Source organism: Ictalurus furcatus, chromosome 21, assembly GCF_023375685.1.
Source record: "Ictalurus furcatus strain D&B chromosome 21, Billie_1.0, whole genome shotgun sequence".
Taxonomy (NCBI): domain Eukaryota; kingdom Metazoa; phylum Chordata; class Actinopteri; order Siluriformes; family Ictaluridae; genus Ictalurus; species Ictalurus furcatus.
The window spans coordinates 14,944,363-14,972,301 of NC_071275.1; the positions used below are offsets into that span (position 1 = coordinate 14,944,363).

Genomic DNA, 27,939 nt, shown 5'->3' on the forward strand with positions numbered 1-27,939 from the left:
TGCTTTGTGGTTTCTTGGTGCATGACAAGATGCATTTTTTTTTTTTTTTGCCTTATTAATTAATTATTTTTTTAAAGAGAAAGATTGTTATATCCGCTATATTGCAAGTGATAAGAGGAACTAACATGTTTTCCAGATGTTCCACAGAATATGGATATAAAAGTTTAATGTGTCAGTCTTTAATTAATAGAAACTTATAACCATTGGCAAACTGCTGTGATATAAGAAGAATAAAAAACTTCAAGACATGCTATTATTGGAAAAGAATCAACTTAGTAACAGTAACTCCACCACACCGTTAATTCTTTTCCAATAACAGCATGCCCCTTTTGTGGTTTATTCCTAATGTAATTAATAAACTGGTTCGTACCAGCTGGGTCTGAGGACACACTCTCATCTGGCACAGGTGGATGGTGAAGATGGCATGAGAACGGGAGCTCTGGGCGTTCATCTGAGTGCTGGCTGTGGTGCGGGACAGAGCGCCGAGCTTCAGACACTGGAGGAGCTGAGAGGACATCACACACAACAAGATACTGTTGATCGGATGTCAGTTGAACTTTCCTAAAGCATGTTTCCACCACAGCAACCGTTTCATGAATCCAGGTACATTTTTTTTTCCGGAAACTCAAGCTTTAGGAACATTTCAACTGGAGAAATCAGAGCAGTTTAATACTTCTCTGTAGATAAGGAACTAATGAAGATGCCGTACTGAACAGTGCTGAGTGATCAAACACAGGCTTCACGGAATAACTATTTATCCTTCAAGCAACTGCCTAAGTGTGTATTACTGCTCTTATTTTACATAACAGTCCCAGTTTCTGCATTGTGTTGGAAAAACAAACAGTGATCATGTGGATCTTGTTAGGGGAAATACCTAACCCTTTTAGATCCTGAGAAGGTTCTGGAACCTTGCTGGAAACATGGCTTTACATACTGTATACATTACTCATTACTGCTCATTAATATGAGTTTTACTCAGTTGTAAGGCGTTCATTGATTCACTTTTTTAACCTGACGATTCTTTGCTTCAAATACTCCAACGCACATTTTTCAGACACACCTAAAGAAAAACATTCTGACTAGTTTTCATGTGAGCATGCACTCTCTCTTTCACACTCATACAGTGTACACACAAAAGGTTATCAGACCTCTTCCTCGGAGCTGACCAGGCGTGAGGTCACTCCCGAAGTGTAGATGCCTCCGCTGGAGTCCTCGTGGATCTTTATGTTCGACTTCCTGCCAGGGTCGCGGACGCTGTCAAACAGGTCCAGGATCTCCTCGTTATACAGCTGCAAGGCGAGCACATGCACTGTGACCCAAAACTGACCAAAAAGATCAACATTCATATGGTCAGAGAGGTCACCGGATAGCGTTAGAGACCAAACAGTCAGCTAAACTGATCATGATAAATACTGAGGACACTGACCTCAGCTGCATAAACACAACTGTTTCAGAAAGATAATAGGTTTGAATCCTGTGAGTGATAAAGAAAAAGATCAAACAAGAAAGGGTGATTGGAGTACTGGGACACAGAGAGAGAGAGAGAGAGAGAGAGAGACTGAGAGATAGAGAGAGAGACTGAGAGAGAGTGAGAGACTGAGAGAGAGTGAGAGACTGAGAGAGAGTGAGAGACTGAGAGAGAGTGAGAGAGACAGAGACAGAGAGAGTGAGAGAGAGAGACAGAGAGTGAGAGAGACAGAGAGAGGGAGAGAGACTGAGAGAGAGAGTGTGTGTGTGAGAGAGAGAGAGAGAGAGAGAGAGACTGAGAGAGAGACTGAGAGAGAGAGAGACTGAGAGAGAGAGAGTGAGAGAGAGTGAGAGAGAGAGAGAGAGAGAGAGAAAAACCCATAAGAGTTACACGGAGGGCTCCTCTAATAGCATAAGGGGCCATAAAAGCAGTCCATTAAGCCCGGCTCTAGGGGCAGCCCCATTCATTTACAGCAACGAGATGCTTTTGAAAAATTCCCTGAATAATTTGCTGAGACAGACAGCCGGGGAGAGGAGCGACTCCAAACACACAGCCGTCTGCGCCAGATCAAACTCAGCTGCAAGGTTAAAACACAAGAATGCATGTTTAAACTGATTACCCAGACATCATTGCGTGTGTGTGTGTGTTTGTGTGTGTGTGTGTGCGTGTCTGCGTCTGTGCTCTGTCCGGTCGATGATAGACCTCCCTGGGCTTTTCACTTCGACTGTCATCGGGTTTTCTATCTCTCTCTCTGTCCTTTTCAATTATTCTCTCGCCTTGTCTGGCTCCTTTTCAACACACTCCTTCCTCCATACATGATGGGATTTCCCTCTGTGCTGAGTAAATCTCTGGGGAAGTCTGACCTTTTTTTTCTTTCTTTTTTTTCCCCCTAAAGTAAAATTTTGCGTCCAAATGAAGCTTTCATTTTGTTATACACCCGTACCTAATGACATCAACTCATAATCATGACCCAGTCAAACTGCTCAAGTGTCCAGTGTTCCCACTTTTCACAGACTAACTGAATAAATAGCGTTCACTATGCAGGAAAGCACTGGGCATTTTCTGTACCGACTGGATGTCATACCTCGAGAAACTGGGCGCTGACTTTAAACTCAGGCGGGTGTGTGCCACTGTCCTGAGCTTCCTTTCGTCGTCTCTGAATGCCCTGGAAGAGCTGACGCACGGCACGTGGGATGATCCCCTGTTCGTCCTCGCTCACGGTCACATCGAAGCCCGTGCCCATGGTGTACGTCTTCCCCGAACCCGTCTGCCGCCATGGAAACATCAATGAACAAAAAGTATTACTCACACAAATGTGATAAACAGAATAAGAAACAGCACGTACTATGGATTTATTTTTCAACGACTTATGTTACAGCTGTTGTTCCCAAAGAGAGGAATCTTAGAATGACTTATCTCTGCCATCAACAATACAACGTTATTTTTCCATAACAGCATGCACTGTCACATTTTATTCCATAGTTTACACTGAGTGATGGGGTCCGGATACAAACAGTGGCAGTGAGTCACATATATAACCTTTTACTTTCACACAATACAAGCAATGACCGAGAAAACCACCTTTTTAGTGGTTTACCAGCCCGACTCTCTAACATGCTATCCGTTTTTTTTTCCCATTTCCCCAGGTGTGCTCCATGACTGGACAAACCAGAATATAAATTTCCTGTTTTTTTCCAGGATACACGCAGATTTTTATTCTTCTGGACTGAGAAAGAGAACAAATAGAAGTGGGGTAATTTATCCTGACTGCTTTCCAGTGGAGGCTGTAGCAGTGAAGTGGAGTGTGTGATGAATTAGCCTGAGAGGCCGGGAGTCTACATACAACAGCACTCAGCATAGCTGTCGCATCACATTGACCTTTTAATGAGATCGGCCATGAGGTCGGCGCAGCTTTTACACTACTTCTGCCTTACTTGCTGGAGAAATATGGGTCTAGTGTAGCAAAAAAAAAAGCTAGTGGTAAGCATTTGAAAAAAATTAAACAAAATGTTCTGCAGAGAGCACAGATTTAAATACATGCAAAGAAATGCTGTAGAGCAAATATGCCTTCAAAAATCATGAAATTAAATGTTTCTACACTAAAAAAAAATACTATAAAGAGCAGTAATCAGTAATAAATGAAACAAAGCCGATATTTGGTGTGACAACTCTTTGCTTTAAAAAAAAAAATGATTAGTAGTCTCCGGTAGAATTAATGCAGTTTTATAAGGAAATGAGCTATAGGTTTAGCTTGTATTTCCTCATTTGTAAGTCACTTTGGATAAAAGCTTGTGCTAAATGAATAAATGTAAATGTAAGTTTTATTGAGTATCTTGCAGAAACAGTCACAGTTCTTCTGGAGACTTTGTCTGTCACACTCCCTTCTTATTTTTTGCAGCAAAACCCAGCAGCCTTCACTGTGTTTTTTGTCAGAAAACTGTCTCTTACCACATAATATGCTGCTTTCTTTACTGACATTTTTCTGAAACATTTCATTTTGTGCTGGAAAACTAATGTTTGGAAATCTAAAATGTTTTTTGTACTGATTCGATAATGTAGGAGTCATAACATAAAAAAAATCTATAGCAACAAAGTTTGTACTTAAAAAAAATAAGGTGCCAAGACTTTTGCACAGTACTGTATATTAAATACACATGGCCTTTATGGAAAGGTACAGAAAACCATAGCATAAACTTGGAGGTCATGGGACCTGCGCTAAATGTGTGTTTTGTAAACTTTACCTGCCCGTAGGCGAACACTGTCGCGTTATATCCGTCAAAACAACCCTCGATAAGCTTGTGGACGCAGGCGCTGTAGATCGTCTGCTGCTGGACATCCATGTCAAACACAAAGTCATACGTGAAGGCCTTGTCTTTACCCAGCAGCACCTGGGGCTCTCCGGGGGTTACGGAGGTGCAGATGTGGCAGCCCTCGATCTTCTCCTTCGCCATCTGAGGACGAATCCTGCCAGGAACACAGACACGTACAACGATTATACATTACTGTGAACTAGGGGCGTCATAATAAATGTCATACATTTTAATCAACAAATACTGTGTGTTCTTTCAAAGTGTTTATATATTTAAAAGGTTAAAAATCCACATTCCAGTGTTGCCTGAAGGAAGTCTATCAAAACACAATTTGTGTTGCTTCATGTAGGAAAAGATCTCGGAATAAATACTTTTGTCATATATTTTTCTAATTAAATATAAAAACAAGCATTCTATTTGCTCTACTTGTACTGTTCCTCTCCACCACCCGACTTATCGAAAGCTGCCCACAGAGGAGACTAGTGAACGTATTAGTCATCTAGTCGACTCATCTATGTAACCCCTGCTACGATAAGATCTAGCCTATGACCTTAAATGAAATGTACATCATTCGATCAAACCATCAGCAAAAAGCCCACAGAGACCATTAGGTTAATCGATGGCTCAGATTCAATCGCTCAATTAATGGAATTAAGTTGAAGTCCATTTCCATCAGCTTATTTTATTTACACATTACTTAATTAACCTCAACGATCACACTCTCAAACGCAGTGATAAATCACTTTGCATGACGCTAGCGATAACCGCAGACGAAGCCTCGACAGGCATGTAAAGCGATCTATTATGAGCGTTTGATTATTCTCGGATTGGTTTGGAGTAACTGAGCCCCTACAAGCCCCTGCTGTGTGGTATAAGCTTCTTACTATGATGAAGCCAGGAGCGGATTTTACTCACAACTCCATCCCCCTACTGCATCCAGCTGAGCACCCACCCCCTCCTTATACGCACCCCCCCCCAACATTGTGCCACATGGAACAAAAAGGACAACACTTTAATCGTGCAGTTTCACAAAGGTCGCTTGCACGTGGCACACAGACTTCATCAGACTGAAATGTGTTTATTAGTTGATAAAAGATGCAAGAACACATGTACATTAAAGTTAACCAGTCATTAAAGTATCAGCTCAGTACTGATACTGATACAGTATCAGTAATCAGTAAGATCCTCGCCTACAGGGTTGCCAGGTCTCAGGAAAACTTCCATCCCAGCTACTTCTCAAAAACCGCACAAAAAGACCTAAACGAGCCGAAAAATTTCAGGAACTGCAAAAAGTGATATCTCTCTTTCACAGTAAAGGCACGCATTCACCATGGTGCACATGCATTTCTACTCAGCCTTTTGATCATCCCTCTTTCCCCCTACCAATCTTTGCTCTACACCTTACAACAGAATAGTTCTGTACATCATAGCTGCCTGCGCTTACATTTTCCCTGTGTAAGCCATAGCCAGCATTTGCAGGAATTAAGTTGATTTAACTCCACTTATTTGCTTTATTGGTGTCCATGGACTATTTTTAAACTAACCCATAAACCACCACCCACGTACTTGCTTTTTCCACCCCCAGAATTGGCATAAAAACTGTGACCCTAGCAACCCTGTTCGTCTACACACACCCACCAGCCACACACACACACACACACACACACACACACACACACACACACACAGACACACTCCTCTCCGAGCCCCTCCCCCATACTGCTGACTATAGCATGAATCCTTGGGCATGAACTAAAAGGCTTATCGCCTCCATCAGTGCCTTTCGACTGCAACACAATACAATAAGGTCTTTAAAGATGCTACTAAAGAGAGCTGAGCATAACAGTGTGGCCAAGATGGAGGACAGAGAGGTCATTATGCATAGACTGATGGACTACCATCATTAGAGATAAAGCTGTAAGACTGAGTTGTATCTTTTTATATATATATATATATATATATATATATATATATATATATATATATATATATATATATATATATATATATATAAAAAAAGATACAACTCAGTCTTACATATGTGTAAGTACTGTCTTATATATATGTGTGTGTGTGTGTGTGTGTGTGTGTTACAAGGACAGCAGCTGTACTTTATTGGACCTATGACTATGATGTCAGAAGGACAGGATGTCAGAACGGACAGACTACATGTAGGTGTATGTTTCACCTGTAAATAAGATACATGCCAGATGTCAATGGTAACTCACAAGCAGCTTTGAATCCTCGAGCCCCTGCTACAATTGATTAATAGAAAAGCTTGACAGATGTACAAATTGATCTATTGTGAAAGGAAATGAAGCGCTCGCACACTCGCACGCACACTCTCTGGCATACCGGGATCTGCAGGCGGGGCCTGATAGGAGCATTTTCTAATGATTTCTCCAGAATTTGTAAGCAGCTACTTGGAACATGTTTGTCAGCATTACCATGACTGTGAGCAGCAGGGATGTGATTTGGTCAGGAACCTCTGTCAGAGGCTATTGCTAAATAATTACATTTTTAACTGGAGTTTTAATATGTCCCTGTGACCCTATGTCCACGCTAGCAAACAACAAATCAATAGACTGTTCATTTTCTATCTATGTGCACGACAGAGCTGCGAAAATGTCATATCGCAATATTACATTTTCATTTTCATTATACACCGTATCACAATGTTAATATTTACTAAGCTCCGATACAAGATCTTTTGAATTCATTTTTATTCTACAAAAATATTTTTTTGGAGTCTGCTTGGTTAGAAGGTACTGATTACATTTCTAGCACTCCGGCACAAATTGATTAAAAATGTGTAACTGTTGATTTGGTGACGTTTTCTGTATGGAGACAATTGTTTAACTTTTTTTTGGGAGGAGTCTCTGGTGTTGGTGCTTTGAAACAGTCAGAGGGAACTAAGTTAGACTTTCTCAATAACACGACAAGCTGCATTTTTTGTCAAGTCTTACCTTGACGTTTTATTCCTTCCATACATCCATCCAACTATCCTCTTTCCATACTGCTTATACTACACGGGGTCGTGGGGAGCCTGGAGCCTATCCCAGGGGACTCGGAGGAGAAGGCGGGTGGACACCCTGGACGGGATGCCAACCCATCACAGGGCACAATCACACACATTCACACACTATGGACAATTTGGAGATGACAATCAGCCTACAACGCATGTCTTTGGACTGGCGGAGGAAACCGGAGTACCCAGAGGAAACCCCTGAAGCGAGGGGAGAACATGCGAACTCCGCACACACATAGGGCAGCGGCGGGATTTGATGTGCTAACCACTGTCCCCCCGTCCTTTAATATAATATCATTCAATCATTAAGCCTATCGTTGTGACTGGTTGCTAATTCGAGTGTGTCTACTCTGCAAGGCTTCTGCATGACATCTGATGGCATACTCATAGCAGTACTATACTCCCAGATCTGCATTATGTAGCTAATAACACGCCAGACCCTGACACAAATCCATGCGTAATCGTTCCTCTTCTTCTCTTAGTCTGTGAAACTCCCGGTTTATCGCTCTCGGCAGTCTCAAGCTGTTTAGCACACCGCCCCCTCCATCAGAAAGGCAGAAATCTGAAGCACACTGACACATTGATTAGGGCCAAACACTCCACACATCATACTCCGCTCAGAAGGCGCTAAAATGAACCTACACATCCGAGGCTCACTCACACAGAACCTGTCGGAGTCGAACAGCTCTTTCAAACCAACAGGAACGAATGCGCTTTTTAGGTCAAGATGGCCGATTGAAGTCCGGTTTAATTCAATCGCCATAATATCTAATCGCGTGCTAATCACGTCTGATTATAATCGGTTCATTTTAACGAAAGTGATGCCTTGCAGGATGTTGTGACATGAAACACTTGGAAAATGAATTAAAAGTTACCCTGACGAGTCAGCTCTTCTTTTGTTCCCCGAGGGAACTGCATTATAATGGAGCAGCTCTAGTGTTATCAGTGTCAATCTGTAATTATTCTTAAGGATCAACATCAACAGTGTATGAGCCAACCCTTATAGTAAATATTGAAACTGTATGCGTGCATGCATGGGCTGGCACGTGTAAGAAATGGACTTCTGTAACAGGAGCACACAGGGTGGTCATTAAAAGGCATTTGAATACATTTTCCATGGCTGTGGGAATCATGACCTCAGTCTTTTTGGTTTGGTGATGAAACATGAATGTGAGAGACACGTGCTCCCTGTCCATGCGTAAGTACGTGTCTGGGTTGCTTTGGTGTGTGTGTGTGTGTGTGTGTGTGTGTGAGAGAGGAAGCAAAATCCAGTGTGTCATCACTTCGCTTTCTGCATTTCCGGCCTATGAACCTCCACTTCCTGTTGAGTAACAAAGCAGCGAGGACCGCAAATCGCTCTGCTCCTTCCTACTTGTATGACACAAAGCTTTAGCCGTTGCACACTTTTCCCCGTCCAGAGTGGCAGAATTTTGCCTCAGTACACCACCACAGTGGATTTGAAATGAAGGAATCAAGATGTGACTGAAGTGTAGACGTTCAGCTTTAATTCAAGAGGTTTAACAACCAACAGAAACAGAGCTAAACATCATGTTTCACGGCGCCCCGATTGATTAATACGAAGTAGGTTACTTATTTCAGTACTGCTTTTGGCATTGACAAGGAATGTTTTATTAAAAAGTCAGGGGAACAAAAAGTAGTGCATTTCTAATAATAATAATAATAATAATAATAATAATCGTAATTGTAATTATTTGTTAAAGAGTTCTTTATTTCCTTCTCACAGTAAGTACCACAGATCAGGAGATGAGACACGATGATCAACTAAGCGTCATGTCACTGATCCAACTTTAAGCTTTATGATAATAAACTATAGTGATGTGTGTTGCTTGGTCCTCGAAACGCTTCATGACGACAGTGTTTTTCGACGCCACCCCCCCCACTACCACCGCTCCGCCTCCCCACATTGGAAAAGCAGATCATTGGGTCATGGGGAGCGGCGGCAGCACAGGAAACACTCAGTTTCATTTCCTCTTGCCCTGACAGCAGTGAGTGATCTTTTCACAGAGAACTTCTTATGCAAACAAAGACACAGTTGAACTGAAACCTTTACATGTTCTCACATCTGCACTGCTTTCCACATTTCAGTCCTTATTCTCTGTGTCGTATTTCTGTATTCATCGTATGGCCTGGGTTGTACACACACACACACACACACACACACACACACACACAGAGTCTGACCTTGCTGCACCCAGGCACCACACAACACAATACCTGATGACATGAATGCAGACGTATCAAGCATTTATCCTTCAGCACGTCTGGCTATCTAAATAAACTCACACGGCCGAGCTGCCTCGCTGATTCACGGCCGCTGACTGAACGTCGAACACAGTCACCTCACACAACCTGTCTGTCTGTGATCCCTCTCAAATCTCTCTCCGTCGTCATCTGTCATCGCTTAAGCTCAGGTTCTCAGAATATACGAACAAATTTCACTGCACAAACACAATTCGAATTTCATTTATTTTTACATACAGGAATATTGTGTACTTATCAGTCGCTCCAGGATTTTGCGATCACGGAAATGAATCCATAAAACGACGCAATATTCCGAGGAGCTTGCAATTACTGTAGATTTAGGCCGATATGCATCGTGTGACATCATCACTACGCGCACTCAGCCAAAGCATTCTTCGGTTCAACAAGTTGTTGATGAGAGAGGTCCGAGGCCAGACTGGTTTGAACCACACTCTTTAGAACCGTGATGAACAGAAAAGCATCTCAGAAGCCACAACATGCTGAACTTTGAGGGAGACGGGCTACAGCAACAGCAACAGAAATGTGGCGTCACGCCCATCACAATTCCCTCCAACACAATCGGCCTGAGGTTACCTTGACACTTTGGTGATAGGAAAATTTCGAGAGACGAAAACAGTGCACACAGTAAAGGCGCTCTAGAACCGAGCGGGTTCTTCCTCTCACTGCCGCTGGCTCTTTGACCGTTATCTCGGTTTAGCAACCAGTGGATTTGCATGAGCATGTAAAGCATTTGCACACAGCCCACACACAATTCCTTTCAGGACAGGACTCGCCAGGTACAGGTACGAGGAGCGCGTGTGCTACATTTCTACACTCGGCTGAACACGTGTGTACCGATTCGATCCGGATAATTAAATACACAGGATTAAATTAGCAGGGCGTAAAATGAATCCTGCCTGAATAGGGATAAAAATCAGCATTCTGTCTCGATCACGTGCTGACCATTCAGAATGGAAAATTGGCAAGAAACAGAGCGGGCAAACACACACACACACACACGTGCACGCGCACACTTGGCGGCTGCACCGTCACCGATCGTCAGAATCACATTACAGCATCGTAATGTCATAACAGGGTGGCAAGTGCCACCTCTCTCTCGCACAGTCTCGCACGACTCCTGACACACGCGCACTAAAGCGGTGCTCCAAAGCCAAATGGGTGATCAATCTTGTCCGTTTTTTGGGCAGAGTGCCCGAGAGGACATTTTTTTCTTGGCTCGGTCCTTTAGATGTGCACATGGAGTGCAATCAGTGCTGTGTTTCATTCCTCTGGTATTATTAGTGTGCCAGTGCAGCAGTAAATTAAAAGAAGGCACTAATGGCCATAGAAAGTTGGCAACTCTCATAATAGTCATATAATGGTCCAGAGAAGGTCTCTACTATACTGTTTTTATGTTTAACCCTTTCTGCAGTAATAGCACTAGCGGAATGAGATCCCCCCCCCCCCCCCGGGCTGTAACCATCATAATGAGTCTTTATTTGTCACATATACATTACAGCACAGTGAAATTCTTTTCTTCGCATACCCCAGCATGCCAGCATGCCAGGAAGTTGGGGTCTGAGCGCAGGGCAGGGTCATGATATGGCGCCCCTGGAGCAGAGAGGTTCCAGGGCCCAACAGTGGCAGCCTGGCAGCACCGGAGCCTGAACCCGCGACCTTCCGATCAGTAACCCAGAGCCATAACTGCCAAGCCACCACTGCCCTAGACGTTGACCGGGACACGTCCCACCCAATAATCAGATATGGCCAAATTGTCCTCCCCAAATATCTGACTGATTTTTGATGCTGCTCTCCTGCACTCAATTATGCACTGCTACGTATGTTATAAAGGATGACAAAATGTTTGAAATGGCCAATCAAATCAAAGAGGGCGGAAGCAGCGTGACGCTTCGGGTATAACGGCGAAAGAATGCTAGGTAAGATGAAAGCAAGCTAAGTAGCTAAAGTTTAATATTTGACAACTAACAGTAATATCCAGGGATGCGAACATTTACGTGATTCACGTAACGTAATGCGTTATTGTCAACGTGACGTGATGAGAAACATTAATGCAGTCGTTTTCAGTATATTAGGCAGAAGAAGAATGATTGTGTGCATGTTGTGAATGAATGTAATGAACGCGGTTACCTGGCTTTACTGGTAGCCTTTCAGTAAATTCACTTATCTAATAAAATGATTCATAAAGCTCAAAGTAGGAGAGTTATCATCCTCAGAAGTCAGCTAGAGCGTGGTAAAGCGTGTGGTTTTAGGTTGTGGTTAGGACAAAGTCATTTATTCAAATACAAATATATTATTTGCAAATCTAGTTCTTTCACTATTTTTTAAAATTCCTTTAATTCTCTTTTCTGGACAATAACTACCCCCCTAACACCCCCCCCCCCCGAACCCACCCGAAGTGTCTGCAACCATTGTATTCTGACGCTAGTCTGTATGTCCTTGTCAGGTCTGTGCACAAAAAGTTGAAGAAATAGTTCATCTAAAAATGAGAATTCTGTAAAAACCATTTACTTCCTCTTATGTCATTCCAAACCCAAATACTGTTACGTTTCGTCACATAAATGAAGACCCCCCCCCCCCCCCCCACACACACACACACACAAAGTCTTTTCCACTCTATTACAGCTCTGTTCCATAAAACAGCAGAAGATTTAAGGTGCACTATAAAGGCACCATAAAAACGATACTCCAAGCGGCCATAAGAGCTTTGTGTAAAATCTGAAATCGAATAAACCATCTAATGGAACTTGTTTTTGTATTGTAATACACACTGATCTTACTGTAGTTGTTTTAGTCTTAAATATAAAGGTCTTGAATTGTACATACACATATTATATGTATATATATAAAAATGTATATATAAAAATTTGGGCCTTTATTACATAGAGAACTAAAAAGAACCATTACATTTGTGACCCCGCCCCCACCAAATGTTTTGGTCCCCCGCAGTATAATCTAATGGTAAAAGGTCTGCAATTATATAGCACTTTTATCCAAAGCACTTTACATCTCATTCACCCACACACCAATGGTAGCAGAGCTGACATGCAATGCGCTAACTTGCCATCGGGAACAACTTGGGGTTCAGTGTCTTGCCCAAGGACACTTCGGCATGTGGAGTCACATGGGCCGGGAATCGAACCGCCAACCCTACGATTAGTGGACAACCCGCTCTACCACCTGAACCACAGCCGCACCTGGCTGTAAGCGTAACAAAAGACAAACAGACAGAATCTAAGAGAACTGATAAGCACTTACATCACTTCCATAACTATTATCTGCGCTAATCTTCACATTTAACAATACCCAAAAACCACAGAGCAGAAATGAAAGCATCTGTTCACGTTAAGCTACACGGCTCTGACCTTTGCCGAGGTTCTGTAGCTAGAGGTCAATTTAAACAGAATCCAATCGAAAACCTTTATTCCACCTTTATTTTATTCTCTCGTCTGCTTGTTGAACCTACTTCTCCGTTGTTCAACTCATTGCAAATTATTTGTCGGCAGAAATCTACAGCCTTGTCTCCTCACTACCTCCACCCACACTGAACCACCCACACATACACACACACACACACACACACACACACACTCCATTCCTCTCAGTAATCCATCAGAGTATTAAAACATTACTGCAGGAATATTCCACTGTTAAAGACATGCTAAATCATCTGCCTGCAGTGAATATTATTATTGTAATCTCTTTCTCTCACTCGCTTATATACACATTCACTGCTACTTCGCTCCCCACTCCTCCCCGCTCCCCCCTCCTCCCCAACTCTCTCTCTCGCTCTCTCTCTCTCACTCTCATATTCCTCTAAATAACATCTCTCCTGATGTAGGCCGATAACACAAACGTGTTTAAGATTACAATTAGCCTGCCTTTTCATGCACACACACATTCATATAAACACACACACACACACACACACACACACACACACACACACAAACACACACAAAGATTTCTGAACTTCCCTAGAAACACACACACATACACCTCAGAAGCATGTCTATCAATCATACAAATGAATGCAAAAGCAGAAAGTGGCAGATTGTGTGTGTGTGTGTGTGTGTGTGTGTGTGTGTGTGTGTGTGTGTGGTTGAAGGTGGGCTCCAGCTGAGAGGGACACACTGTTCAGGAAGCACTGTTAATCAGAGACCCCGGGGGCACGGTGTGGAATTTTCCACTCCACTACGCTACTGTCCTTCATATTTCATTAACAGCAGTGTGTTTCAGTGTGTGTATGTGTGTGTGTATGTGTGTGTGTGTGTGTATATGGGTGTGCGAGTGAGAGAGTGAGAGAGAGAGAGAGAGAGAGAGAGAGAAAAAAAAAGTGCCGCACCCTTAAACCCTCGGGTCTAATTAAAAATGGCAAGGTGTTGGAATGTGCATGTGTGCTGGGCCGGGTTAGCGTACGACGTGCGTGCTGGGCCGGGTTAGCGTGCGACGTGCGTGCTGGGCCGGGTTAGCGTGCGACGTGCGTGCTGGGCCGGGTTAGCGTGCGACGTGCGTGCTGGGCCGGGTTAGCGTGCGACGTGCGTGCTGGGCCGGGTTATCGTACGACGTGCGTGCTGGGCCGGGTTAGCGTGCGACGTGCGTGCTGGGCCGGGTTATCGTACGACGTGCGTGCTGGGCCGGGTTAGCGTGCGACGTGCGTGCTGGGCGGGGTTAGCGTGCGACGTGCGTGCTGGGCCGGGTTAGCGTGCGACGTGCGTGCTGGGCCGGGTTAGCGTACGATGTGTGTGCTTTTTGTGTGAGAGTCTTCAGTGACAGGAGAGAGTCTGGGTGGGCCATGTGACAAAAATATTGGGACGGTTGATTTGTAACAGAATAATAAACTTTTTTTTACGATACAAGTCTCACACTCAGTGCTTGAATTATTCGCTTATTCTTCTCACAGGATATGATTCAGTATCATTCAACTACTATCGGTGCTGTTTCTGTACGGTTCATCAATTCACACCTCATGGAAACGTAGTCAAGCGACTTTTCTAAAATAGGCTCGACAAAATTAGTAGTGTCTGCCATCGCGTAACGCTGCGCTTAAAACTAGCTAGCTGCGTTTCAATGAAACACTAGAGACGCCTAGCTAGCTAGACCTTTGCAAAACATGAATAATTAAACAAAATTTATACGTCGATTTATTTACAATATGACAGATTACAGTGATAAAACAATAACGGATTAGACTACTGCTGTAGCGCTGAGCACTCTTATGAGATGTTTACGCTTGAGAGAGTGAGAGAGATTGAGAGAGAGAGAAAAAGATTGAGAGAGAGAGAGAGAGAGAGAAAGATTGAGAGAGAGAAAAAGATTGAGAGAGAGAAAGAGATTGAGAGAGAGGGAGAGAGATTGAGAGAGAGAGAGATTGAGAGAGAGGGAGAGATTGAGAGAGAGGGAGAGAGATTGAGAGAGAGATTGAGAGAGAGAGAGATTGAGAGAGAGGGAGAGAGATTGAGAGAGAGAGAGAAATACTGAGAGAGAAAGATTGAGAGAGAGAGACTGAGAGAGAGGGAGAGAGATTGAGAGAGAGGGAGAGAGATTGAGAGAGGGAGATTGAGTGAGAGAGAGAGATTGAGAGAGAGAGAGAGATTGAGAGAGAGAGAAAGATTGAGAGAGAGGGAGAGAGATTGAGAGAGAGAGAGAAAGATTGAGAGAGAGAGAGAAAGATTGAGAGAGAGAGATTGACAGAGAGAGATTGAGAGAGAGGGAGAGAGATTGAGAGAGAGAAAGATTGAGAGAGAGATTGAGAGAGAGATTGAGAGAGAGAGAGAGAGAGATCTCCCAATCACATGGAGAAGCCGTGCATCTGGGAGGGACAAGTCCGATAAACGTTGAGATGATTTACACTACGCAAAACCCATCCAACACATCCACTCACAGATTCCCAGCGAAGCCTTGCATCCGGGCAGGACCCGAAACGACGTGTTAAAAGTCTTCATTTATATGAAATCTTAAAAAGAACAAAGCTACTTACAACTTTATCAAAAACAGGAAAAGGAAAGGAAAGCTACCCAAACAAGCCTCGACCTACACATGCTTCTAAATGATCTCATCTCTTTCTGTGGTTTTTTGTTCCCCCCCCCCCCCCCGAGCCGACTGAAAATAGGTCAGCTGGGTAATGAATAGACGTGGTGGGCTGCCCCTGTCGCCTTCCTGCAGTAGCCCCTGTTTTAACTGCAACTGCGGTGCCCAAAACAGAAAACAATCGAGCCGTGTGACGTTACCGCATGACTGTGTCTGGATCCCAGGGACAAAAGTTGGCTTGATATCCTGCGATCCTGCTCTGATCAAATCTGTCTCAAGCCTCAAAGTGGAAGTTATTGTTTGGTTTATTAAAGTCGTGTCACATGGGAATGAATGCGTCTGGTTCTACGCGACTGAAAACAGACAGAGATTGCCGACTGCTGATTATAAAGTGATCGAGGCAAAAAGCTGTTGCATAACAATAACAGCGACAATGATAATACTCATTTGAATATATTTACCATATACCTCAAAACCCATGGCGTGTCTTTAAAAAAATAAAGAAATAAATCCACCCTGAACATCTTTATAAATAACATGTGATCTTCAATGGCGTCCATGATTTTTGTTTGTTTAAACCTCATGTTTGCCTATTTTACCTTGGTTAAAAGTTTCCTAAATTACCCACAATGCTGTTCTACCTGCTGATTATGGTGCCAGTGATATTTATCCTGCATTCAATTTACCTCAAAAGTGGGACGTGGGAACCGTTTCGACCGCAGTGTTACTTTGTATACAACTGATGCGGTGAGCAGCCAAGCTGATTTGATTTGACGTCACTTGCTGAACTCGGGGTCTGAGTGGACAAGCAGGGATTCCGAGTTGAGGCGGGTGGTTTATTTCGTTGTTCTTATTCGGAGGACGGAAATTCCGAGTTACGAGTTTCAGCCGAATGCAGCATAAGCCCTCCGTTCATCTCAGCCTAAAGAAAGCGATGCAGCAACAACCACAAGCTTGGCAAAGGGATAACTAAATACAGCATCAACCAACGATCAAGCATCATGTCACAAACATTAATAGAAACCGATTTCACGTGTTTCCGGGTGGCGTTTTCTCAACTGCAAGAAACAACGTTAGTTGTTCTCCTGTGATGTGACGATTTTTTCAATTTATTTTATGACAAAAATGTGTGACGTATACCCTTTTGGGAAATGAAACCGAATCAAAATAGTTTGCAGTTTGCATGGGAAATGACGCACTTCCCATTTAATTTACCACAAAGCAACAATAATTTCACTTATTACAATCCAAATGGCTGGGGTCCAAGGACCTGCCGACAGCACTGAGAAATGACTTGCTAAATGATCGCTGAGTAGTTTGGCCTTTAGCATAACAGTCACTTTTCTCTCTGTGCCACACTATTGATCACATCGATTCTTCTAAAAATAAATAGCAGCTCCATTAACACACACACACACACACACACACACACACACACACACACACGCGCACACACACACACGCGCGCACGCGCGTGGTCTCATGAACACCCTGTATAGTAGAAGTCCAGTTGCAGAAGATACACACTGCATTATGAAAAAAATATTTAAAAAACTGCTCTGACATCCAGTTCATTGCACTGTAATAGGGCTGGGTGAAATGACAAAAAATATCATATCACGATGCTTGAGGACATTTCTACGATACACGATATATAATTTAGCTAACAAACTATCCGCAAAACAGTATTAAAATAAACAAACAAATGGTACATTGAGTTGGACGATACTTTTCTTTAATGCCTACAAAAACAAAGAAGATTTAGCCTACGTTTTTTAAAGAAAAATTGCGTCAAATCAATGGCATCCATTCGGTACCATTTAATTTGTAATTATTAAAAATGTTGTTTTTTTAAAAAAGTGCATCACCTTACCAACGATATCTCAGAAAATTGTATCGCGAAAAATTTATCACGACATTGATATTATATCGATTTATTGCCCAGTCCTTCACTGTAAGCATATAAGCAGCATTAGGACTTCGTTAATCTGGCTGTGAGTGCACGTTACAGTCAATCTTGCATCCACACACACACACACACACACACACACACACACACACACACACACACACTGGCCAACAGTAGGAACTACACAAGAACGTCTGTTGCTGCAGACGCCATATGATCGCCAACCTCCTCCACCACCTCGACCACGGCCAAGATGGCTGGTCACAGCAGGTCTTCATAATATATCTGATCCATGGTGGACGATTGTTTGTCTCAGCCAACTCCCGTACCTTTGGGGAGTCCATTCTTGCCCCTGAGGAGTGAAGGAAGCCGGCAGACGGCTCATTGGACTGATTTAATGGATGGCAGTTGGTGGGCATGGTGGGAGGAGTAAGTGTAGAGGGCTGACGTGCTGTTCGTTCACCTTGTCTGGCATGGGACTGGGCCTCGTGCCCATACGGCTGCCACACTGCTTTGCCCAATCTCAGCAAGGGCAAAGCAAAGGTGAGAGAAGATGAAAGAGGAGACGCTTCTCGTTTTTCCGGTTAGTCCATATGGAGCACTATAGCTTATAAGTTCCAGTCATAAACTCGTACACTGGATAGCGTATCCTGATTAGCATACAGGACACTACTCACGAGCTACTTTGTTAGATTGCAACTCCATGCATCCATCACTCAAGGCGCATGAACACATGAAGCTAGCACACACACATATGTGGCTTGTTTTCCTGAGTAAACCAACAAAGGATATCCTCTCCGCTCGCTCAACCCCACTATGCTAACGTTTTATTTATTTTCTCCAGCGTTTCCTCCTGACGCAAGCGCTCGTGTACTTTATCGCCACTGTATGATTTTCACCAGAGTTTGCGGTCACGCATCATGAAAGAATTCTTCAATTTTCTATAAATCACATGTCCATCATTAGAGGATCCTCCGACATGGAGAACACACGTTATCGATTTTATCGTACAGCGGGACAAGCACTAATCTTAAGTCACTTAGTACAGAAGTCCATCCTTCGATCAACTGTACAGCGAGAAGGCCGAGCCCCTTCTCCTGCACGCCAAGCCTGCAACTCCCAGAGGGCCGTTACACGGCCGAGCCTTACACAGAGGGCCCTACAGGATGGGATTACGGCCATTATGACGATCAAAAAGAAAGTGCTGTGCGCAATGTAATCATGTGCTGGTTGGTGTGTGGGAAAGAGAAAGGAGCTGGAGTGCAACTTTAAAACATCGGCATAATAGGCTCTTAAATAAACAATGACAGAGCAGAGTCTGCATGAGGTCAAGCGTGTTATGGATACTGTGGCACAAAGTGGGTGTGGGAGGTGAACTGGAGTGGGAGTGTGGGTGTGATAGTGTGTGTGTGTGGGTGTGTGTGTGTGTGTGTGTGTGTGTGTGTGTGTGTGTGTGAGGTTGAGAAAGCAGCTCCTGGAGTTGTTTAGCAGAGGATGCATACTTTTTCAAATTTCAAATTGCTTAAAAACTTCAATAATAATAAATTCAAACATTAATTAGCCTGTTTTTTTTTTACCGACAGAATGAACAGTACTGCTACACTTTGTATTATCCGGGGTGGCTTAGTGGTTAGCACGTTTGCCTCGCACCTCCGGGGTCGGAGGTTCAATTCCCTCCTCCACCCGGTGTATGCAGAACTCGCATGTTCTCCCCGTGCTTCGGGGGTTTCCTCCGGGTACTCCGGTTTCCTCCACCAGTCCAAAGACATGCGCTGTAGGCTGATTGGGGTCTCCAAGGCCCTGTTTACACTAATGTGTTTTCATTATAAAATGGCGTTTTAGAGAATCCTTGTCCACACTCCACGACCGCATACGCATGTCACGTGACCATTCGTGCACATTGGGCATGCGCATGCAAGTGTGAACAGGAAGTTGATTGCTAGTCACCGGCACGCACGACAACGAGCATGATGGTGAGGAAAAACAAGAACGTCTTCGTGTGGACAGATGATGAGGTTGCTCTAATCATGGCTTTCATCTTGCGCATGTAGGCAGCTGCAGTGTTATAACATACAGAATTTAACTGCACAGCGGCTGCTAAGAATGACAGCAAAGCCAGCAAAGCTTGCGGTTCAGTCTCCGTGTTGTTGTGTATACGATTAAGGTAGCGTAATGTTCATATGGTAGGGGCTTGACGAATCAAGGAAGGATACGCAATAATCCAGAAGACCCAATCGGGGGAGAATGTGGGCGGAGCCACACCTTCATTTTCAAAAGTCTTCCTATTGGTCCGTTTACACTGAAACGCAAGCCCGGAGTTTTCAAACTAAAACGGGGTCTTCAGCGTTTCCAAAAGTCTCCGTTTTCGAGGGTCAAAAATGCCGGAGTAGTGTAAGTTATGTGTTTTAAAACGAAAACGCACTAGTGTAAACAGCATCTAAACTGTCCGTAGTGTGTGAGTGTGTGCCCTGTGATGGGTTGGCACCTCATCCCCTGGGATAGGCTCCAGGCTCCCCTGTGACCCTGTGTAGGATAATCCATACAGAACATGGATGGATGGATTTCATTTCTCTCATTTCTTACTGATATTTATCCAGATAGGACTCCCCCCCCCACAATATTTCTCCCCAATTTGGTCACCTGCCAACTCCCACCCACCAGCCAGCTTTCTCCCATCATACCACAGCTACTACTAAACTCATCTTTTTAAACTGCTGCTAAAGTGGAGTCACAGGGAAGCGGAACACGATCGGAGGAAAGAGCTATCCGCCCTCTTCCGCATACATGACCTTACAGAGGCGCACAACTGGCTAGCATCGTCACAGATCGTATGCCGTCCCTCCCAGAAATTGGAAAAAAAAGTTCATTCAGCCTTATTGTATGCACACACACACACACACACACACTTCACCCACATGAATAACAAAAGATTACTTTCACATGGCTCAGCCTAAAACGCTGACAAACCACAGATGTGGACACAAACAAGAGTAGGCGTAATGTAAACACGTCAACACAGAACAAGGTATAGATTCAATTGAAACAATTTATGGAAACATGATCCAAAAAAAAAAAGGAACCAACATGCGAGCATTAGGAGGAAGCACACATTTCCATACCATCATTCATGAAAGAAGAAGAAGCCTCAGGAAACTAACAGCCAGGTTCAGTTTGCTCTTCTCACTGCCTACTTCAAGGTCAGACTGTGTGTGTGTGAGTGTGTGTGTGTGTGTGTGAGACAGAGAGAGAGTGAGAGAGAGAAATAATGAGAGGGAGTCCACAAATTGCAGTGAGTGATGAAGTGCAGAAAAAAAAAAACAGAAGTCTTCAATTATGGAGTCATAAATCCAAATATCAGCATATTGTTTATAAACAAAAAAATATATATATTTAATAAACTACATTGCACAAAAACTGCTCAATTCAAATATTCCTCTTTAAGGTGACTCCAGTCTGAGTCGTCTTTAATCAAGGCATTAGCCTTAAATCATCATGCATTCATGCACTATGCACTAACACATTACAGTAATTAATCTCACTCATCTTTTCCTAAAAGCATCTCCGCATTAGCATGCGATCCGCCTCTCAGCGCTTTCCATCTCTGGGGTAAATGAACTAAATGCCAGTCGTACGCAATGAAACGAGAGTTAAGTGTGTGCGACTGCGCGTATGTGCAAAAGTGAAAAAGAAAGAATAGAGAACATGGCGAAACACACGACTCGCTCTCTAGACGCCACGTCTGACGTTCCGTGCAAATGGGAAGAGTCTGAGCTGCATCAGCACGATGGATCTGGCATTTCAACATGAAACAGTAACACAAATCGCATGTCAGTGCGCTCCTGATGCGCAGACGAATGTGCTAATGATTTATGAATTCAATAATCAAACTATACAATAAACACTATGCTCATTCATGCAATTATCTAATCAGCCAATCATGTGGCAGCGGTTGTAAAGAGTGGTTATTTGAGTTACTGTAGCCTTTCAGTCAGCTCGAACCATGCTGGCCAGTTTACTGGGACCTCTCTCTTCAACGAGGCGTTTCAGCTCAGCGGCTGCTTTTCACATGATTCTGTGTAAACTCTAGAGCGGTGTTTCCCAACAGGGGTGCCATCTAATGAGAGCAGGGGTAACTGATAATGACCTGCTGGTTATCCCAAGTTACCAGTTTTTGGGAGACATTACCAGACCCCTGTTTCTGATGTTGAGAGGCACAGCGTTTTTAATCGTACCCGCATCTCTATCCATCTCCTGAGCTGGACAGTAAATAAATAAATAAATAAATAAGAGAGAGTCGCTGGGTGACGGCAGAATTTTACGGTGGAAGCTGTTCTTGAATAAACGTCTGGAGCGCGGGGGACAAGGTCTCCTCACCCTGCAGAGAGCCTGCTGGAGCGTGAAGCAGCAGAATGCCTCGGGTGTGTGTATTTAAATCTACGAGAAACGAGCCTTCATTGAAATTCATCAAAATTTTGCTGTACGCTTGGTCAGCAAAAAAAAAAAAGTTCAGAGATGAGTTATGCAGAAGAAGCCCAGGCCTCTGTAGATCAGCGAGGAGATGATTATAGGGTGAAGATTTTAAAAATGCCTTTTTGAGGAGTAAGAGCAAGAATTCTGAAGGATGAGCAAGGACACGTGAGCAGCTCTGACAAATGAATGAAACGGCAAGTATAGATCCATCTCTGACGTTCTGGATGCTTATGTATTCACAGTAATACAGTGAGGTGTGCAGTTATTGGATTATTATTAAAATAACCCACGCTGAGGTGGTGTGATGCGACCCGAAACAAACCGAAACCACTCTTACGTGGATTATTTTTGATATTTGGCATAAATGTATAATAATATAGTCATTGTCCTAATGCTTATTTTCTTTGGGATCATTTGAGTGTGTGTGTGTGTGTGTGCGTGTGTGTGAACAGTGGCTGTTTAGTCTCCTGAGGGTTTGACACCTGGCTCCATACTACATCAGTAAGTCTTTTACTGTTTGTCCCTTGTGCCCTATTTTTCTCCATTGGGCACTGTGTGAGGGAAACTATAAAGGCAGACCAGCTGTACATCTTTGAATCTCTTACACACACACACACACACACACACACACACACACACACACACTATCTATGTCGCGCTTAAATTGAACAAAATGTCTCTCTTTGTCTGCTTCAAGCGAGAGCTAAATGTTTATTTTTTTTCTCCACCGCCCTTTCGACACCAAAAGGGACACTTCCTGCTTTCTCTCTTTTCTCTCCCACTCTCTCTCTCTCTCTCCTTCCCCCCCCCGCTTCGCCTCCACCCGATCTCTTCCCCTTTTCATCTCAAATACAACTAGTCTTTTCATTCTGCCAGGCAATGGAGTCGAAAAAGGAGCAGCATCTAATTAACTAAAGCAGGACATTATCAATTGACTCTCTCTTTCTTTTCGCCGCTTGCTCGCTCTTTCCTCTCCTTGTTCTTCCGGATCATTTAAAAGCGTCGAGGAGAGAGGCTTTGTAAAAAAAAAAAGAGAGAGAGATTGCTGCAAATATTGTTATGGCTGCTACTATCCAGTCAAAAGAGCCAGAAGTACTGCTGCGTGTTACGGGAAAGCAGATTAGTGCAGATAAGTAGGTCATAAAAAGACTTCAGTGACCCCGTTGACCTTCACTTCCTGTGCAGTGCTTTGCACTCCCTAAAATGATCCAGTACTCTAATGGACCAGGTTTTAATACTAAACGCTAAAAGGCTTTTGTTTGACGTGAACACCATTGGTCTATTTTAACTCGAATGTTTATCATCAGTCGCCAGGTATCTACGCTTTTGCATCAGACACTTTTTTGTTTTGTTTTGTTTTCTGTTTTTTAGCCCTCAACCCTGACTCACCCTGAGCAAATTGTCAGATCACCGAAGGCGGGCTCTGCACATCCTGCACCCCTGGTGTGGGTGAGATGTCTCTAAACGCTGCAGTAACAGGAAGCGGCAGGAAGGAGTGGCTCGGACCCGCGTGGCTGAGGGGAAGTCGTTCTGTTTAAGCACGCAGTCTGAAATCGCTAATGGAGCTGTGAGAAGAGACTTCAGCAGACAATAGGCTGTGCCACGAGTCAATATTAAACCGCACAAGCACATACAAAACGGTTCAGCGCAGCGGTGTGCAAACTGGTGGGCTGTCTGAACCGTTTTCTAGAGCTAAAGTGCCGATTCAGATTTTTTGTGTGTGTGTGCTTGTCACAAGTGGACAATTGTGCAAGCGATGGAGCACACAAAACCAGCAAGGTGAAGGACAATACTGCAGCAACGTCACTGCTACATTTCACATATCTATTGCTCAAGGTCATACATTTTTGCGTAATGAGAATGTTGCCTCTCAGGGGCCCCAACATGTGATTTCAATGAGAAGTAAATAAGGAAGAGCGGGTCTTTAAACTCACCATGACGCTTTTTTTTTCCTTTTTCTTTCTTTTTTTTTTTTTTTAGAGGAGACCTTGACAAGCCCGAGTTATTCACGCTTCACCCCATGGTCTTGAGGAAGGGGGCCATTCTAATAAATCGTACTATTATGAGACTGGTTCCCACACAATTCACCTCTCAAAAACCAGCGACCCCCTTCCCCAGAGGACAAGCTCTCAGACTGGCCGAGTTCAAACAATGTCAGACGGAAGCAGACTGGACATGTAAACAGGATGTACGTTTTTCACTGAAATGTGGCATCGCTCAGAGTCTGGCTATAAGACCTACATCTGATTGCAGGCGAGGAGTTATATTTAGCCATGTATGATTACCAGTTCTAGATCGTTCCCAGTGGAAGCATGAGATGGGTGTTATCACTAGTCTCCAGGGCATTTCTAGATGGAAGTCTCAAAGTCAAGGTTTATAGATAAAAATCGTCAGAAATGCTCCAGGGACACGTTTTCTATTCACGTCTAATCAGAACAGCGCTGATGAGTCGACACTTTATGAAGGTGGGGATGGAGGACAGAGCAAAGGATGGCCTGTAGTGTATATGACAAGGAAATGAATACACAAACATACACAGCGAGGAAAATGAATCATTCAACTCCAGACATTAACAGTGATTAGGGAAAAGTGGAAAAAATAATAGACAGATTGAGGGTGTGGGGTGGATTTGACTGATGTGGGAACAATACCAATGTTGTTTTTCTTTATCATAGAGCTCGACTACAGTCTTTGGACCTAACCTATCCATTGTCACATCAATAAAAGAAAACTGCCATACAAAGGCATGAGGGTGTGGACATAGAGAAAAGGAATGCCTGCCTTTCTTGTCTAGTGTGTGTGTGTGTGTGTGTGAGTGTGTGTGTGAGATGCACACAAGGACTGCATGTGTCCTTTCTGCAGCCTGATCACTACACCTCCATTGCTCCTAGGGCTGTAGCAAGGTGTCTGCATGAACAGAAAGCCTGGGCATGTGTGTAAGATGACATAAACCTTTAAACTGGTAGCGTGTACACCGAGACAAGCGTGCGAGCTCCTCATCCACTCAGCAGCACCCTCCCATGTGCAGGTGTGACCTCCACGGCATGCTGCAGACTCCCAGACTTGCGGATCGCACCACTGCTCAACTACCACCACCACCACCACCACCACCACCACCGTGTTTTCCAAATATTCCAATTTCCAAATATGAAGACCATCAACTAGCTCAGCTGTAGAGTCTTTGCATTTCAAAAAACATTGCTTTCTCTCTGCACAAAGGGAGGGAGAGAGGGAGGGGGGTGGAGGGGGGGTGTTGGTAGGATACCAAGCTGCCGGTCATGCTTGGCTTTAAACACAATTACAACTCATTTTACCCCAGACTAAATTGCACTTACTTCCCTATGAGGGGAAAGATCTGGTGGCCAGACAAAAGCTTCAAGGATTTCACTGCTGCACTGCTTCAGATCAGAAACCAGGTCTTCATTTCAAGACCGACTGTAACAGTTTTATAGATCACACTGATGTTAAAAAAAAAAAAAATCATTAGTTCTGAAGAAAGGCTTGGTGAGAGGGATAGTGCGATCAAATGATATCTGAATGAACACTCCTTTTTGGTGAGAATCTTTGCTTGGGCATATGCACATAATCATAATCGGTGCAGCAAACACACCTAATTATGGAAGGTGGAGGTGAAGGTGGAGGTGGAGGTAAAGTCAGCAGAAGAAAGGCATGATGAGATGTATCACACCTGGGATCATACATGAGTAGATCTTGCATTTGTGTGAATCTACATGGTTCAGCACAGTCTTACTCGCGTTCGGTGTGATCTGCCTCACCCAACGACCTTTGCCTGTGAAACTCTATAAAACACACGTGCACATGTGAAGCCACTCGGGTCTTCATGGTCTTATTCAGAGACGCACACAAAAGAGGAAATGACTTTTAAAGCCAGTCTCATCTCCTCTCTTCTCTTCTCCTCTACTCTGCTTTCTTCTCATCTCATCTCCTCTCTTCTCCTCTCCTCTACTCTGCTTTCTTCTCATCTCCTCTCGTCTCCTCTGCTTTCTTCTCCTCTGCTTTCTTCTCCTCTGCTCTCTCTCTCTCTCTTCTCCTCTACTCCCCTCTGCTTTCTTCTCCTCTGCTCTCCTCTCTTCTCCTCTATTACCCTCTGCTCTGCTTTCTTTTCCTCTCTCCTCTTCTCCTCTTCCTCCTCATTCTGCAGCGTTTTACCTGCGAACCAGTCCGTCTTACCTCAAGGAGACTTTCACACAGCAGTCGTTTTGTGTCGCCATGGCTTCCGTTGGCTGTTGTGGATGTGGAAGCTGTCAAAGCCGTCCGTTTGTGTGTTTGTATCAGCAGAAAGGATGTTTTGCCTAACAAACGCACAACAACGGCATTCTGCTCGGTCACGTCGGAACGACGGTCAGCTCCACGAACGCACACATCTTCCGTCGCCGTCTTTTAAACCATATTTAACACCAACGACAAACAAAAGACACAAAAAAAATCCCTCTTCAGCTCGTAGTATCCTGTCATGAGTCTGTGCGCGAGCGAGCCGCCGAAAAGCCTCGGTGTGCACTGCACACAGCAGAGTGGGCGTGTCTTTATACAGCGCGAGCGATCGACACCCTTCCAGCCACACGCGCCCGGCTAACTCCGCCCATTGGACAATAATTGGCCAATTAGACGCCAGTGCGAGATTAGCATAAAGCAGACAAACGGCAGTTGTAGAGCGTGTGAGAGCGGCGCGGCAGCATCTGATCTGCGTTTAACGGCTGTGAAGTGAGAATACCTCAAAGAGGAGGGTCAAAGGGCAGAATTTCAAACACCCTGAGGGCAAACACAAGGGCTGGAGGCAAAGGAGGAAATGTTGAAGCGAAATGAGCTGTGTGTTGCTTTTAGAGAGAGATGAAAAAATGGGAAATTTTCAAGCAAAGATCATTCTCACTTATTTAACCCAAACAAGTCAGAATGTCCTATATCATGTGAGAGAGGCAGATTATATTGTGTGCTTTAAGGATTTACTAAGTATTACTCCACTTTCGTTAATGGGAGGTTACTTTGTTATCCATCCATCCATTTTCCATACCTCTTGTCCTACACAGGGTCGCGGGGAGCCTATCCCAGGGGACTCGGGGCACAAGGCGGGGGATTCGGGGCACAAGGCAGGGAATTCCGGGCACAAGGCGGGGGATTCGGGGCACAAGGCGGGGAATTCGGGGCACAAGGCGGGGGATTCGGGGCACAAGGCGGGAGACTCGGGGCACAAGGCGGGGGATTCGGGGCACAAGGTGGGAGACTCGGGGCACAAGGCGGGGGATTCGGGGCACAAGGCGGGAGACTCGGGGCACAAGGCGGGGGATTCAGGGCACAAGGCGGGAGACTCGGGGCACAAGGCGGGGGATTCGGGGACACGGCGGGGGACATCCTGGACGGGGTGCCAACCCATTACAGAGCACAATCACACACATTCACACAATATGGACAATTTGGAAATGCCAATCAGCCTACAACCAGGGTTGGGAGGACTACTTTAAAAATGTATTCCGTTACAGTTACAAATTACTTCATAAAAAATTTAATCAGTAACTGAATTAATCAGTAATCCAAGTATCATAATATGAAAGTAATGTAATCTGATTATTTTTGGATTACTTCAAGGTCACAAATGTAAATAAAGTCAAGAGAAATGCAACCTGATCTACAATATTTTTATTTAGAGCTTATTTTGGAGCTTAAAAACATGTTCAATGTTTGGTATATATATATATAAATAAATAATATATACTATATATGATTAAAATTGGTTTACTCTGCAGAAAGGGGTTAAAGCAATGCAAACATGCACACACATGATGCAGTATTAGACCATAAGCACATCATAATGAAACTGAAGTCAAATCCCAGACATTTTCTCAGATTTTGAAATCCAGGCTGGACGCGTTTTTAAGGTCTGAAAAAGAGGACGTATGGTCAACCTAACGAAAGCATTTCAGAGAACAAT

General features: G+C 44.0%; 1 protein-coding gene across 2 annotated transcripts in view; it reads right to left on the bottom strand.

Moving 5' to 3' along the window:
* Nucleotides 1-26,593, bottom strand: part of kif21b (kinesin family member 21B) — a 67,152-nt gene extending 40,559 nt beyond the window's left edge. For both annotated transcript variants that reach the window (XM_053652480.1, XM_053652479.1), the window contains exons 1-5: nt 26,187-26,593; nt 4,210-4,432; nt 2,553-2,735; nt 1,149-1,289; nt 371-505 (exon numbers count right to left, since the gene is read on the bottom strand). In XM_053652480.1, the coding sequence (XP_053508455.1) occupies nt 371-505; nt 1,149-1,289; nt 2,553-2,735; nt 4,210-4,432; nt 26,187-26,227 (723 nt within the window). In that variant the 5' untranslated portion in view covers nt 26,228-26,593. The remainder of the gene's footprint in view (nt 1-370; nt 506-1,148; nt 1,290-2,552; nt 2,736-4,209; nt 4,433-26,186) is intronic.
* Between the last annotated feature and the right edge of the window lie 1,346 nt (nt 26,594-27,939).